We start from the raw sequence: 16379 nt of genomic DNA on the forward strand, positions 1-16379 counted from the left end.
AATATCATAAGTAATGTTTCATCTGTCGATTCTGCCATGTCCCTGGTCGCTCTTCTCCCCATGTCATTAACGCATACATCAGACAGCTCTGCTATACATTTACTTTTCTCCGCTGAGATTTGCGCACTAAAGAAGAATCTGGCATACAAGATCTGATGGTATACTGAGAAGCTCAACAAATTAACTGTTCCCTATAGCTCTGATTTTGAACTCATAAAACCAATAGTAATTAATTTAAGGAAGTGTAATGGCCACATGGAGAAGGGTAAATGATTAACAATGTCTTTGCGAGGATCATTATGTCCTTAAGACAGAAGCCGAAAAAACAACTATGTTTTAAAATCAAATTAGCCGACTGCTGAACATCTGGAGTTGGCAATCCTTGTGTGGATATTCACCAGTAGGAAGAAAATACAAGTACAATAGAAGCCACAGATAAATAATTGTGCAGCAGACAGCTGGAACACAGATGGCTGGTTGGGACAACCAACTTGCAGGCAGCCACTTCAAGTCTCTTATCTTATGCTTGCTTCACACATTACAGTCCCCATGGGCAGGACAGCAAAATATATTCTTGCATGGTGGCAGCTTCACAGGTGAAACAACAGGCAACAGCAGGTCACCAAGTAATTTGATCATTGCTCAACCCTTCGCTGCCAGATGGAATTCCTTCAGGCTCCTGTCCCTAGAATTCATGCCTCCCTATTCCCACCCATCCAACTTCTAAAGTCCAGCTTCACACCAAATCAAACAGCAAATAGCTACTACAAGTAATGGGCTGAACGAGGGTGAACAAACTAAAATGCCACCTAAATAAAATTTCATCTTATAGCGCTTCCTGAGAAACTGCGCAACCCAGGAAATTCTGGATTTATCCATTTTAGGTGGGGTCCTAAGGTTTTCAGTTTGTGTATCCTCCTGGATCTGGCTGTGCTCCTGGATTTTCAGTGATAGTTGTGGCCAGGAATGCCTTTAACTAATTTCAACTAGCATGCATGCCAGCTACGCCCTTTTCTGGATAATAAGGTTCTGCTCTTGAAGACAATGGAAACTTGAGCAGCTCCAGAATGTGTCAAATTAATTTGTTGTCTAGAACTGTATGCAGAGAACACCATTTCCATAATAAATTTAAAATGCAGCTTTTGACTTTTAAAACACTAAATGGCTTGTGTCCAGATTAGGGATTGTCTTCGCCCAAATGAACCTCTACAATAAATGTGATCGAGTAATTATGTCTTATTATGAGTCTCGTCAACAACAGAAGCAACATCTACAAACCCAGAATCTTTAGCAGTAGCTCTGTTTTACAGATTTGTTCCCAAAGGATATGTACCATCAGATATATATATATATTTTCCAGGTCTTTGAGTGACTTTAATTTCTATTTCTATATTTTCTCCTATGTGTGATACCCAACTAAGTCTTACTCTCAGTGGACTCATAGAAATGAGTAGATTTTTTCAACATTGATTTAGATTGTTAAATCTCAAAAAGGACCTTCATCAGACAAAAATAGCAACTATATTTAGAAACAATAAAAAGCAGCCAATATATACTAAAGTAGCCAATATATACAATTTCTCAACCTAAGCAATATATTTCTCTGTTCCCCCAGAATAACAAACAATGTACTAAACTGTCTTATTTGTCCCTGAATAAATCCAGTTTGATCAAGATTAATACACGTGATTTATACTTAAAACTTTTCAATTTCAAAGCCAAAATTGATACCAGAACTTAATAGCCAATATTGAAAAGTTATACTGGCCTATATTGTTTTAAACTGTTTTTAGTCTTGTATTTATGTTGCTGAAACCTGCCTAGGAACTTCTGGTGGTTGCAAATGATGGGTGTAATGCCTGCAATTCTCTTCTCCTCTTAACAGCTACTATAAAATTGTTTCGGAAGGTAGGTGCTGTAAAAAAACTTTTTTAAAAGACTATTTTGAACCTTTGCAAATACTTGTAGTGCAGTTGTATCTTGCCTATTCAAATTTCCTGAAAAGTAGGGAGTCTTGCCCAATTTCTTCTAATTTTGTCGTGTGATCCCCATTCTTAGTTTTAACAAAACCAACTGTTGAATACCAGATTTGTCTAAATATATTAAAATCCCATCACCTCTTTTTGTTTTTAAAAACCTTTTTACAGTGATAATAAAGCTTCCTGTCATCAACACACCTCCACAAGAAATGAAACTTTTTACGTATTCCATTCTGGTTACTTCCTCATTACAGCCTGTAACATTATTCATGTTGCCCATGTTGAAGAGAGGCCCACACCCAGTCTTTTCCTCGGTAAAATACATCTGTGAATAGCTGCCCAAACATAACAAAGGACAATTGCCTGCCAGGATGGAATTTAACAGTTTTTCTGTAACTAAAGAACCAAGTCATCTATGTGTAAAACTGTATTTGCATACGTTCTTATTTTCCTCATCCATTTAGAAAGCAGGTGCCCTCCTGTGGCACAATGGGTCAGTGCATATGACTGTGAACCAGAAGGTTGGTGGTTCGAGCCCACTCAGGAACAGCTGTGGGCAGGATTCCTGAACTGCAGGAGGTTGGAGAAGATCACCCTCAGGGCTCCTTCAAACTCTACGGATTCTATGATTCCATAGCTAGAAAAAGTTCCCTTACCAACCTCTACCTGGGGAGCAATTTTAAAGCTTTATGTTTACCTGTTTGGCTGTTATCCTCATGCTCTGAATAACTGGTACGCACTATGCAAATCCTCTTATATTTTCAAAAGCGCCACAGATCAATTCAGAGTAAAATTCAGAGTAACCCATTGCGTGAAGACATGGAAATGACGAAACCGTAAGCTTCCTTATACCAAGCTAAACCAAAAGATCACCTTGGCATAGGTAACAACATGGACGTTAAGGAAGGGAGAAAAGCTGACAGGTCCTCCACCCAGTCTAGTGGCCTGTATATAATGTATATTAATTTAATTCCTTCTAAAAATAAGTGACGTCTCTACTGTATGTTCTGCTCTCTTTCCTGGAAAACAATGGCTCTCATTGGCAGAAGTACTGAAAGAAAATAAGCTTTCTCCTGTTCTGTTCTATCATATCAGTAGCTCTACTTATGTCTGCAAACACATGCTAGAAACAGGCGCATGCATGCACAACCAGTTTTAGCATAAAATAAAATCAGTTGACTCGTGTTATGCATGCTACTTTACCATATGGTGCAACAGAGTGCCATTCACCTCCCCAAACAAGTGTCTTCTTGTTGTTTAGTAGTGTCCAACTCTTTGTGACCCCATGGACCAGAGCACACCAGGCACTCCTGTCTTCCACTGCCTCCTGCAGTTTGGTCAAACTAATGCTGGTAGCTTCAAGAACACTGTCCAACCATCTCGTCCTCTGTCGTCCCCCTCCCCCTGAGCCCTCAATCTTTCCCAACATCAGGGTCTTTTCCAGGGAGTCTTTTCTTCTCATGAGGTGGCCAAAGTATTGGAGCCTCAGCTTCAGGATCTGTCCTTCCAGTGAGAACTCAGGGCTGATTTCCTTCAAAACGGATAGGTTTGATCTTCCTGCAGTCCATGGGACTCTCAAGAGTCTCCTCCAGCACCATAATTAAAAAGCAGCAATTCTTCGGCAATCAGCCTTCTTTATGGTCCCGCTCTCAGTTCCATACATTACTACTTGGAAAACCGTGTCTAGTCTACCCATTTTCATTTTCTATTCACCCTAGCTAAATGCTCTACTTAGTTTATTTTAGCTATCTGCCCATTTTTATATACAAATGTTTTCTTTACTTGTATCTTAATAATGTGATGGCCCTGGCTAATGAGCCATCTACAGGTAACCATATTAGATGCAACAATTTGTGCTCTTGAATGGGGGAAGTATAAATTGAACACACCAGGAAAGTTGTAAGACAGAGCTCAAGCGGAGCTGAAGCAGAAAATGGTACATAATAGAGAGAATTCCGTAACAGAGATGGAATTCCTTTCCATTAGCAGAAATCAGCAATAGGTTTTTGTTTTTTTAAAGGGGGAGGAGTAAAAGTATGTTTCATTGGCAATTTCAGGGTTCTAGTTTCTGTGTTATGGAGAAGCAGAATCTCACCTATGCTGCTATTTGTACCAGATTGAGAAGCGAAACATTCTTACTTCACTTATCACACTGCAAAGCAGTATTAGGAGCAGGGGGATCCTGTGAATCAAACACTGCTATCACTCTCCTTTAAAAAAACGAGTTATTAATAGGAAGGACAAGTAGAAGCTATAAAGCTGCTAAAAAGTCCCAAAAGCCTGGCTTCCTAGACCTTCAGGCAATGTTCATTTGGGCATTAGACCTATCATCTCATGAACCACTTGTACAGAGATTTTTACTATTTTAGCTTGCAAGAGAGGTCTCTTGTGCACAAATGACTCCAACAAAAGATTCCACTGTTGTCCATCCCCCACTCCCCTTCTCTCGGCATTTTTGTGAGAGGGGAAACTTCATTAAACTAGAAAAATCTTGGCTAAGGCTGGAAAGAAGCAACATAATAAATTCACAAATATTTTAAAATATACCAATGATTACAAAAGTGTCATTAAGCAAAACAAAACCCTAAAAACTGGAAATAAAAAAAAAATGTGGTGCAGAAAGTAATCAGCCTAAGATATCAAATAGCCAATGTTACATGCTTATTTTTTTTAAAGAATAATTTGATCTTTTGTAAATACTAGTAGTGCACAGAAAGTATCATTTTTTCAGAGAGTATATCATGAAAGTCTCGCAGATGAGAACAATGCCACAGAATGTGTGTAAGTTGTAAGCTCCTAGTGGTTTATAAAGTAAATTAGCAACACGTGCCTGTTTATATAAAGGCAGGATTAAAATAACCGAATTTGGTTTCAGGTTTTTAAAAGCGGTATAACATAGCAGCTAAGAATGTGAACAGAGCGCCAGAAAATGTCTAGTTTCCAGCATTTCCTCATGAAGTCACTAGGTAACCTTAAGCGAGCCATCATGACTCAATTCAGACAAGAAGCCAAACCACAGTTAAGGAAATACAGTATATCTACATCAACAAGCCAGTTATGGCTGTTGCTTTATCTCTGAAGGCTTTAGGAACTAAAATACTGAGCAGATAGAATTCTAATGGAAGCACACAAGGAACTGTAAGCAATGATTTTAGGTATTTAGAAGCTCTCTAATCCTCTCAGCCTCAATATTCCACCTGTAATATGAGAATACTCCTCACACCTTATACCAGGGGTCGGCAAACTAAGGCCCACGGGCCAGATCAGGCCCAACTGTTTTCAGGATCCGGCCCACGGACTTTCCGTGGATCGGCGTGGGGATTCTGTTCGTTCGGGCTGTACCATTCCCACCCCCGGCACCATTCCATTCTCCCCCTCTCCCTCACCACAGTGGCGCCTCCTCCCTCCCTCCTTCTGGCTTCTCCCCGCCCTGCCTAGAGGAGGAAGGGGTTGGGTTGAGCTGGCTGAGCGCCATTTTAAGCAGCCCCTCTCTGGAACCAGCCCTTTCGCGCCACACAGTACGTGTTAACTGCTTTGAACACTCGAAAGTATTAATCAAATGCTACGGAGCTCAATGGGTGATGTTGGCCCAGCCATTATTTCTCAGTCTAAATCATCTTACAGTGTTGCTGTGATGATATACATGTATGTTGGCTCAAGCTCCTTGGAGGAAAATAAAAAATAAATAAATAAGCAAGCATTAAGTAAGCAACCAAATACCAATATCATTTCCAGTCTTTTCGTGCTCATTCTTATGTAGACCATAATGCACCACTGGCACACAGGAGAAAGATCACTGCAGATTTGGGTTAACCCCATACACAAGTACAAAAAGATCTGTTGGGGGAGAGGAACCCTAAGAAGGGGAACGTCAAGAAGACCCACAACAATATTGAAAATCAGAGAGAAAACCCTAGGGGGGTGTCAAGTGGCTAGAACAGGAGGAAAGATATATATAAAGAAAGCATTGAGATTACCTGAAAATACTATATAAATGCTAAGTATTATCCTCAACATCACCTCCCTAAGTGATTAGTCAATTACTTAGCTGCCTGTCACCTATCTGAATAAAAAAGGCAGGATTTCAACAATTGCCTTTAGGACTGTAATTTAATTACTGTCTCTGGGAAATGATAATGGTTCTGGAATTGTTACTTCATAATCTTGGTCTCCTATAAACTTAAAACTTGGGGGAGAATTAAACCGGAGAGCGTCCTAGTTCAACTCTGCATAATTTCCAACAGAAATGAATTCTATTTAATAGCAAATCCTGATAAATTGTTTTATCTTTTTCTAGGATATTGAAGCGGAATTCTTATCTGTGGCATCAAGCCTTGACTGAATATTCTACAGGGAAAAATCCAGCAAGAGGCTTTGGGCCAGTTTAATTCTTCTAGGTCTAAAAATATAGTTTAAGACTGAGAATTTAATAAATAATTAAACGAAACAAAGATTCACCTTAAGAACAAATACGTATTGTTATTAAGGCAACAAAATGTTTTCTAATTCTACGTTAGAACCTTGCTGCAGCTGTAATAGGTTCCAGTAACTCAGTGACAAAGATGAAGTTCAATCCTATGCAAAATTAAGTCCAACTGAGTTTGGTGGGGCTTACTCGTAAGTAAGTGCACACAGGGTAGCGGCTACAAATCTGAAACTTGGGTGAAATTGTATGAACCCCCACCCAAGAGTAATCCCAGTGAACACAGCAGCATTTAAACATGCCTAGAATTGCCCTGTTCATCACTCAAGGTGAAGTCGTTGCACCAGTTGAACAAAAATGTATCATCTTACCTTTCTTGTGTATAAACGGTATGAAAGACATAGCAAAATACTAATCACAACATGGAATTCCCTTCTGAAAGGGCAAAACTTTTATTTTCTGCAAAGTGATTTACTAGTTGAAAAGACAAAGCACGATACTACCCATGTTTACTCAGAAAGAAGCCTTACTGGGTTCAATAGGGCTTACTCCCTATTAAATGTATTCAGGATAGCAACCTTAGCCTCAGCTCAAATGTTCACATGGTGGTAATGCTCAAGAGCAGTGCAAGCCTTTCCCATCTACATGTGGGGAGGTCATTATGGTGTGGGTGCACCAGAAAAGTCAATCTGGTGTTCCTACTGGTCTGGCCATACTGCACTAAACACCTTGCCACTTTGTTCCCTCCCCCTCAAATCCGTAAGTGGTAGCGACCATTCCTGCCAGATTGGTAGTATTGGGGTTCTGCCCTACCAGGCAAGCCACTTCTACTCAATGTCTTCACATAAAACGCCATGTATTTTTAAGAAAGAAAGAAAAGCAAACAGATCCTTGCTCAATGATCTTAGAACTAAAAACATGCATTAAGAACCACTACTGAATAAAGGAAAACGGGGAAATAATTAATACCATACATCTAGCCATCATCAGCTCAGCATGGCATAAAATGAAACTCACAAAGGCATTGGCAGCTGAAGAGCTATTAAAACTTTAAAAATTTCCGTGGGATTATTTCAAGGAATGATTCAAAGAACAAATGCATAAATCTGAAAATGAAAAGTGAGAATATGACTTGTTTCCTATCAAATTGTCCGTGAGCTGTATGACTAATACCTAACATCAATGAAACATTGCTTAGTTTGGCCAAGTTTCAAGATACGTAAGCCAACAGAAAGCAATAGTGTAATGTTAGTGAATGGTAAACCTAATGACAAGACAACAAATATAACTTTTACTGAAAATGCCAGTTGCAACTATCTCAGGAAACTCAAATTGGCAAATATTTAAGGTGGTGGAATTCAACAGGACACTAATAAAATAAGTTTCCTCAGTGCAAGAATTTCTGCTTGTCAAAACAGAACAAACTTCCCTCCCCCTGTTCACTGTTCTGGGGGTTATCCCAACCCCCCAAGTTGATTGGGGGGGTAATGGGACACACAGGATAACAGGGACTAGCAGGGCTCTGACAAATGTGTAGCAGTGGCAGAATACCAGGGGATTGACCCAGAAGAGACCAGTGATTTATGGGGTTTGGAGCCAGCCATGAGGCAACAGCCCGGGGCAGGGGGAGGAAGAATGCCCAGAGGCGTCAGAGATGAAGATGGGTGCGCAGGACATGTTGGAGAAAAATGCTATTCAGGCGAGGGATGGGCCAGTCAAATCCACACACCCCGTCTCCTAGATCCAGATGGGATGGGACCTGGAAGCAATGGCTTCCATGTAGGAGAAGTCTCATGAGGGTACATAAGCTGGTGGGGTGTGTGGTCCTGTTGCCACCGCAACTGCACTGATTTCCACTAGCGCAACTATTTAATTGAATCCAACTCTTAAGTGTTTTTGGCAGTTTTCATCAATGAAAAAAGCAACTGAGACAGTGAGTGCATTCATTCACATGCCACAGTAAGTTGTGAGTTAATGGCTTGCTGTAAACGTGTCTTCAAACAATCACGATCTGAAGCCAAGGTTTGTTCTTGGCATGCCAATTATGGTTTGAATGGACATACCACAACTCCTAGTTCAAATGTAATGATAAACCAAGGATCATGGTTTGTGGCTAGCAGGGAGGAGCTAAGCAGGAACCACCTGCTTGCTCACAGTAAACCATTAAGCCACGGCTTACCTTGACATGTCAATGCACCCGTTGTGTGTAGCACAGCTGTTACGCCAAAACAAAAGCACACTACTGCAAGCAATGAGCCGAACAACTTTTTGCTAAGGTACAAGGTTGCAAAAATATGCATGCACACTTACCTTTACCATTTATTGTTAATGCAGATGCAATGGTGGCTGTTACTGGCACAGGTTGTAATTGTGGCACTAATGGGTGTATTCTTGGTCTGCTCCCCATCCTAGCCCGTTCTTCTCCAGGTCCTAATAAAGCTCCAACGGGTTTCTCTGCTGCCACTTCCGGTGCTACAGAATCCTCCTGATCTTGTTCAATGCGGTCCAGCTTATCCGGGCTTTCACTTTGAAAGCCATCCACTGCTGTCCGACTCTTGATAGGACTTTTGGGCACAAGAATTTTGATACCTGACTTTGCAAGGTCCATGTTTTTTCTACTGGAAAGAGGAGTGTTGTTTTTCCGAAACTTCTGCGCTGCAAACAACTGATTGTTTTTCGATTCATGGTCCTTTCCAATAACTAAGGACTTTGGGGTCTTTGAAAAAGAACTATTAGTAGATCTAGAAATTTGCTTTCTTGCATTATTTGGAGATGTCCTATTTGTCCTTGTTAATGTGCTTTCTTTTTGCTTTTCGTTGTGATGTCTGTTGAATTCATGTATATATTCCTCACAATTCACAAGGTGCTGTTCGGGCTCCCACGTGTCATCTTCACTCTCGTAGCCTTTCCACCGCACTAAATATTCCGTTTTCCCCTTCTTGTTTTTCCTTTTATCAACAATTTTCTCTACCTGTTGGAAGAAAGATTACAGATGGCGATGAAGACTTGCTTGTGAAAGCTTAAAAATGTACATGTGAAATACACGATGAACTACTTGCAGTAATATACTCAATAAAGCAGCTGTTACTTTGCATATTCAGTAGAATCGTGCCCTTTAAATGCTGGCAATTAACTATACCTCTGCTTGTTACTCTATGAGATCAAAGAACCTGAAACTTAAACATCTTCCAATTATTTTGTATGTACTGAAAGTGAACAACTTGTTGTCATGGTGATGAGTAAAAGAAAAATTGTACCATGGCCACATGTTTAATCTGTTATCATGTGCAACGCTATGCTCCGTGAGCTTCAGTCACACAATGAAAATTACTATACCCATTGAACACTGCTCTGTCACACAAAGTAACCATGATTCATGGCATTTAATGAGGTAGCTCATGGTTTTTGATGGAAAGAACAACTAGCAGAAGACAAGAGCTTTTATCCTTGGCAACAACATGCTTTGGAAAACCCTTGGCCAAGTCACATCCCCATTATCTAATCTGTTTTTTAAAAAAAGGGAAAATGAGATTACAATGAGAAATTCAAGGCTTCATATGGGTTCTTTACATTCTTTCATCATTCCTCTCCCCCTCCACACACTGACTCTTTCTTCTGTAAGATAAAGGAGGTAAAATTTATTAAAGCTATAGGGATGTATAGGGTGGAATTGTGCTAGGAGAAAGCTAACACATCCTTCTTCCTTTACAAACTACAATCCCTTCCACTGCCTCAAAAACTGCTTCCGGGGACTGCAGTAGATAGAAAGGACTTCCAAAAGTTAGCTGCCTCATCTTATTGAGCAGAAACACTTTCTATCAGCACAAAGCCTCCACTGACTGCAACCCCATAGCATTTAACTCTAAGTATTGTGTCAACGTATTACAGGAAACAAAATATTTCTCATTTTAAACTTGAAAACCCTATGGCTAAAAGACATGACGGCTTATATCATACAAACCATTTTAAATTGAAGTAGCAAAAAATAAAAGTTCATACTGACTTATTATTCAAATGCCAAATATGTTCTCTCTCCCTCACACACAGTGGCTTCCTTTGCATGTTACAATAAGTTACGTTTGTCTTAAACCACACTGAGCATTCTTTGAATATAATGTATGATGGCCTGGTTCAAACGTCATGCTATATAACAATACTTTCAAAGTGTGGCAGGGGTTGTTGTTTTTGTTTGTTACCATGTTATGGTTTTTTGTGTTTTTATATTGCAAACCGCCCTGTAGTCCTCAGATGAAGGGTGGTATACAAGTCTGATGAATAACTAAAATAACAATGCTAAGCCACAGTTTGTATTAAACAATGGTTTTAAATGATTTTAAATTATTGTACCCCTCCCTCCTTATGCTGGTCTACAACCATAATCAAGTGTTGATTGATTGATTGATTGATTGATGGTTTAATCATAGAAATGTCTCCCTGCCCTGCAGGTTGTGTGCAGGGGAATGTTTGTGAATCAGCAGGTGCATATGGATGGCAGAAAGAAGGGGTGTTTCAATTCACCACCAGTATGTGGTGGCTCTCAACCACTTTCCCCTGGGGTTATGGAGCTGCCACAGGTTCCCCACCCTGTAGTCCTTCATCTTCAGGACCATGCCCTGAATCAATTCCCGCTGAAATGGAGCTCTTACGAGAGATGTTCCCAATGGATTACCACAAAGAACAAGTACTATTAGCCCATCCATAAAGGAACAAGCATATGTGTTTTCCAAAGCATCTTCAACAAAACAGATTTCTCGCAACGTTCAAGACCAAAGTCCTATTTCTATAGTCACTCTGCATTGCAAAAGAACACAGCAACAAAATCATTTCCACCAGATAAAAACATGTTGAGAGAGTGTCATCTAATCTAAGTTTCATTTTGGGCAATGGCTAGATCTGCGCATGTGTGTGTAGAAATATATATGCCTCTGGGGAGAATTTAGATATTGTATGGAAATGGATGTGCACACATATTTTCACAATATGTATTTGTGTGTATCTTAATAAAACCAGAATGCATTGTCAAGAGAGAGAGATCTAACATAATGGATACTATAATAGAATACTGAAAGAAAACAAAGACAGAGGGGACATTAGTTTACTCAGCATATGCTTTGGATTCCAAAAACTAAAAATTACAATGCAGCAGTTAATTCTAAATGGATTCAAAACAGCAAACATATATCTCTCAATTTTCCAAAGATGGAGGCGAAAGGAGTAAAGGATTGTATCCACTACGTTCTACTCATAGTAGACCCATTGAAATTAATGAACCTAATTTAGGTATCAGTTACAGATAGGTAGCCGTGTTGGTCTGCCATGGTCTGAAACAGTGTATCTGAAGAAGTGTGCATGCACACGAAAGCTCATACCAAGAACTAACTTAGTTGGTCTTTAAGGTGCTACTGGAAGGAATTTTTTTATTTTGACTAATTTAGGTATGTTCATAATTCCAATGGGTCTACTGTATGACTCATGTTGGATACAACACTAAGAACATTTCAATGACTTAGGAAACAAGACCTCTTGTTTGGGCACGAGCCAAAGTAGATCAGAATGCACTACTAGATCAGAAGATGATCTTCAATGGTTTCTGACTCCCAACAGAAACAGCAAAAGTACTTTTCTTCTTCAAAATTGGGCTATAAAATCCCTAATCTGTTGCAATCCAGATGTCAATTTGTACTTGTATAAGCAAGTCATCCCTTTGTATGACTCATGAGACACTGCAACCAGCCAACTGGTCGTTTTTCTTACATAGACACCCACCATATATCTCCTATACAAAAGAATCAAACATAAAAGAAACAAATCTTATCCAAACAGGAAGGAAGTTCTCCCAGGTTTGTTTGTTGTTAAATTACAGCAGAAATTTCTAAGAACATCTCAATCTCAAGTTGTAGAACAGAACATCTTAACCCCAAGAACAAAACAAAAATGTATATATTTTACACTCTGTTTATAAAGAATAGCCTCACAACCCACACATTTCCAAGGGAATCCATTTTGGTTGGAGAGAATGAAATAAACACATTGGTACAGCCTATCAGGAAATTCAGCACCTGAGCATTGTGAAAGATAGGTTAACATGCAGAGAATATCCAAAGTGTGGGATTTACAAGATGCGAGAAGAGTGAAGGAAATTAATAATAATAAATAATAATAATAATACACAAATTGAAGCAGTTGAGATCTCTTAGGTAATAGGATACTGATATATATGTGCAGTGTAGTGAACATACTTTTTTGCACAAATAAAGGTAGTGTTGCATCGGTATGTTGCGCAATTAACAAGAGCAAAGGAAGAGCAAAGCACAAATAGAAAATATACTGCACCTACTTAAGATATATCTAAATGCTAATTTGTTAAGAAGGCATTTCTACAGTTGTATTACATGAACCCATAGCCTTTTCTACTGGCAAGTCCCATTTAACAGTTACTAGTGCTGAAATTCTTCATGGTTGCATCTAAAGTATTAACTTCTTACCAGTTTGTTTGAAGAACCTGAAAAAATATACTGGCTGCTAATAGGCAAGTACAGTGGTACCTTGGTTTACAAACTTAATCTGTTCCGGAAGTTCATTCTTAAACCAAAACCGTTCTTAAACCGAGGCATGCTTTACCTAATGAGGTCTCCTGCCGCCGGTGCCCTTCCACCATTCGGATTCCATTCTTAGGCCGAGGTAAAGTTCTCAAACCAAGACACTATTTCCAGTTTTGCGGAGTTTGTAAACCAAATTGTTCTTAAACCGGACTGTTCTTAAACCGAGGTACCACTGTACCTGTGATTCAGTGATGGCCATGAAGGAGGGAAAGCCCTTTCTCGTCACCGGCACACCACATTTCAAAACTAGTCACATAGGCAGGTAGCCAAGACTCACCTCTTCTCCACCAGCCTGCTCACTCACCTGTATGGAATTTCTGGTCCTAATGGCTACCAGACAAGTTATTAACTGTAAAGCTGAGCTTACAAAGAAAAAAATGTTTTGCCTGCTTTGTGACACTTTTCAGCATTCAAAAGGTTTCCTTACAGTATTGGCTCATAGGTAAAATGTATAAGGCCATCAAAATCTAACGTGCACACAAAATATATTGAACAACCAATTTGGTAAAGTCAAGCAAATAAATAGGGAAAAGTGTGTGTGTGTGTGTGTGTGTGTGTGTGTAAAATTTATCTCTTTTTCAGATGTGGTAGTATAAAATTGTAATTCCTGTGCTTCAAAATGTACTTCATACAAGCCTCTATTATTATACTTAGTTTTTCATTTTAAGTGGTTAGCCATTTCTGAAGCAGTCTCATTTCTACACATTTATTTATACTAAAAGCCTCACTGCAACACAAGGGCCTTTTTATGTGAGAACTGTTTGTGGAAATGCTTTGAACTAGTTTTTTAACCTAAAAACAAACGAGAAAAGGGTCTTTCCATCCAGGTTTAGGTATTCATCTGATTTCCAGTTGAGGTTTCAAACAAGAAATTGAATATCTAAACTCCAGTGTTGTATTTTAAGGCTACACTTACCAACATTTTTTATTTTTGAAATTTTGTTGATAAGTATGAAGGGAACTTGACAAGAAAAGTCACAGATAAAAGTTTTACTTTACATTCAGTGTATAATTTTGAAAAAGTACTCAAGGGACTCCAAGCTCCAGTTTCAAATGAGTCCCTCCCATCAAGGACTTCTCTATATTTAGCTCCTGTACACGAACACAATGTCTTAAGACTTAGTTCTTCTGCATATACATCTGGGAAACTGCATTAATTCTTGAAACCAGTTCAACCCCTTACAACTGCTCCCAATCCAATCAGCAAAATTCAGTATATGCATACACATCCTTAGAAATCTAGGTTGAATAAAAGCTACAAACCAATTTCTCTACATTTCAGTTCAGTAGCAGTCATTTATATATTTATTACATTTAAATCACATCTTTCTAAAAACATTTGTATTCAAAGCAGATACATTATAATAGAATTTAACAACAGTTAAAGCACAATAAAAAAGTATATTAGAGCTACAATTTGAAATTACAAAGCAGATAATGCAGCAATCTGCTGAAAGCAACTATGAGGTCAGATTAAATCCTTTAGGAAGGGCATTAAAGGTAAAGGGACCCCTGACCATTAGGTCCAGCCGTGACCGACTGGGGTTGCGGCGCTCATCTCGCTTTATTGGCCAAGGGAGCCGGCGTACAGCTTCCGGGTCATGTGGCCAGCATGACTAAGCCGCTTCTGGCGAACTAGAGCAGTGCACGGAAACACTGTTTACCTTCCTGCCAGAACGGTACCTATTTATCTACTTGCACTTTGACATGCTTTCAAACTGCTAGGTTGGCAGGAGCAGGGACCGAGCAACAGGAGCTCACCCCGTAGCGGGGATTTGAACCGCCGACCTTCTGATCGGCAAGTCCTAGGCTCTGTGGTTTAACCCACAGCGCCACCCGCGTCCCTAGGAAGGGTATTACTTTTGTCTTAACTACCAAGAAGAAACCTGTCCTTCATGATCACCCACCACTTCTCAAGACTGCAGGACACAGAGTTGGGCCTCAATGTATTATCACAATGATTTGGCATATTTATAAGGGTGCATAAACTGAATGCATAGTTCTTCTTTCTCCTGCTTGTGAGGTGGGGGAAAAGATCAGGAGAGCAACCACACAGGTGAATACTTTCCCAATTACTGTCTCCATGCATTAAAAAAAAGGTCAAACTACAAATACACAAAGGTGACCTTGCTTTTGTGCAAGGTAAGGGGAAATTCTCTGCTCCCCTGCCTTACTCTGAGGAAAGGAAGGGGAAATTGCTGGTTTGGCCTTGCACTGCTGAGCTATGGTCAGTGGAGACCACAGCCATACAGCAACCAAGAATGCCCCAGCCTTACTTGCAACCTTGCAGCTGGAGAGAGCAGCTATGGTTGCTATGCAACTACGGAGCTAATCAGGGACCAACCCCAAGGTTGGGACTCAGGATCAGCTTTTAGAAATGACGGTACAAAATGAAAGCCAAGATGCTTCATATAAAACAATAGGAAAACATTCATGCAGTCTTGTAATGCCACCATAATATTCTATGCACCCCAGCGTACTTTTTAAGATTGGGGCTCTTACAGAGTTTGGACATATAACTGTAGAACAAGTAACACACTCACACTTATCTTAGTGACTGAGGTTGAAGAATCCAGTAATGGCCAATTTATTACAGATGCACGAGTCACCTGATCTAATGTGCCAATTTGTAAATTCTAACAAACTAAGGGAACATTAGAAATCATTTTGAGATCGAAAACTTAGAGAAGTAATTTTGGCTGCAACATAAAAGGCATCCTCACTTCTGGCTCCAGGATGTGTGGTCGTTGTCATCGTCGTCCCCCGCCCCATAGGTTCCCTTGAATTGTCAGGGCTATCATCTATTAGCTACTGGGTTACTACTCTCTTAGCACTCCCTCTGGGTTACAGTAGGTCAGCCTAACCCATCTCCCAGTGGAAGGGGATGTTGCATATTAGCATAGGCATCAAAGCGTAATTCTGGTCATGCTCTTCAGCTTGGCACTCTTTCCCATCTTCTTCCCCCTGGCACTCCCTAGCTTCTTTGATATTTTCAGCCTAGCTAAAAACCTAAGGGAATGTACAGACTCACACTGCCACTCCTTTCACTCACTATTGGACAATTCAAGTACCCAACAACTTCTTCTGCTTTGAACTAAAAAAGGCTTGCCTATTTTCAGTTCCCACCATTGCCTTTGTCTGCATGGGAACAGAATCAGTCCACAGCTTGTTTTTGAAGAGGAAGCAAAACCCACAACAGTAGCTTGTTAAAAAGTGACTTCTCTACCCTTGGTATGGGGTCCATGTGTCAAGCTCCCAGATTTCTCGCTAGTCCCCAAGAAAGAATTCCCCATTCTTCCTCCTATATGAAACAGGCAAATATTTGTGTTTCTAATATATGTGCTCCAAAGGTCTGCACTTTTATTTGCCATGGTT

General features: G+C 39.8%; 1 protein-coding gene across 2 annotated transcripts in view; it reads right to left on the minus strand.

Moving 5' to 3' along the window:
* The window catches only part of CDYL (chromodomain Y like), an 89461-nt gene that overhangs the window by 46623 nt on the left and 26459 nt on the right, over positions 1-16379 (minus strand). For both annotated transcript variants that reach the window (XM_083519412.1, XM_083519411.1), the window contains exon 2: positions 8713-9373. In XM_083519412.1, coding sequence (XP_083375538.1) covers positions 8713-9373 — 661 coding nt within the window. The remainder of the gene's footprint in view (positions 1-8712; positions 9374-16379) is intronic.

The sequence above is a fragment of the Podarcis liolepis genome (genome assembly GCF_965112155.1).
Source record: "Podarcis liolepis genome assembly, chromosome: 8".
NCBI classification, from domain to species: domain Eukaryota; kingdom Metazoa; phylum Chordata; class Lepidosauria; order Squamata; family Lacertidae; genus Podarcis; species Podarcis liolepis.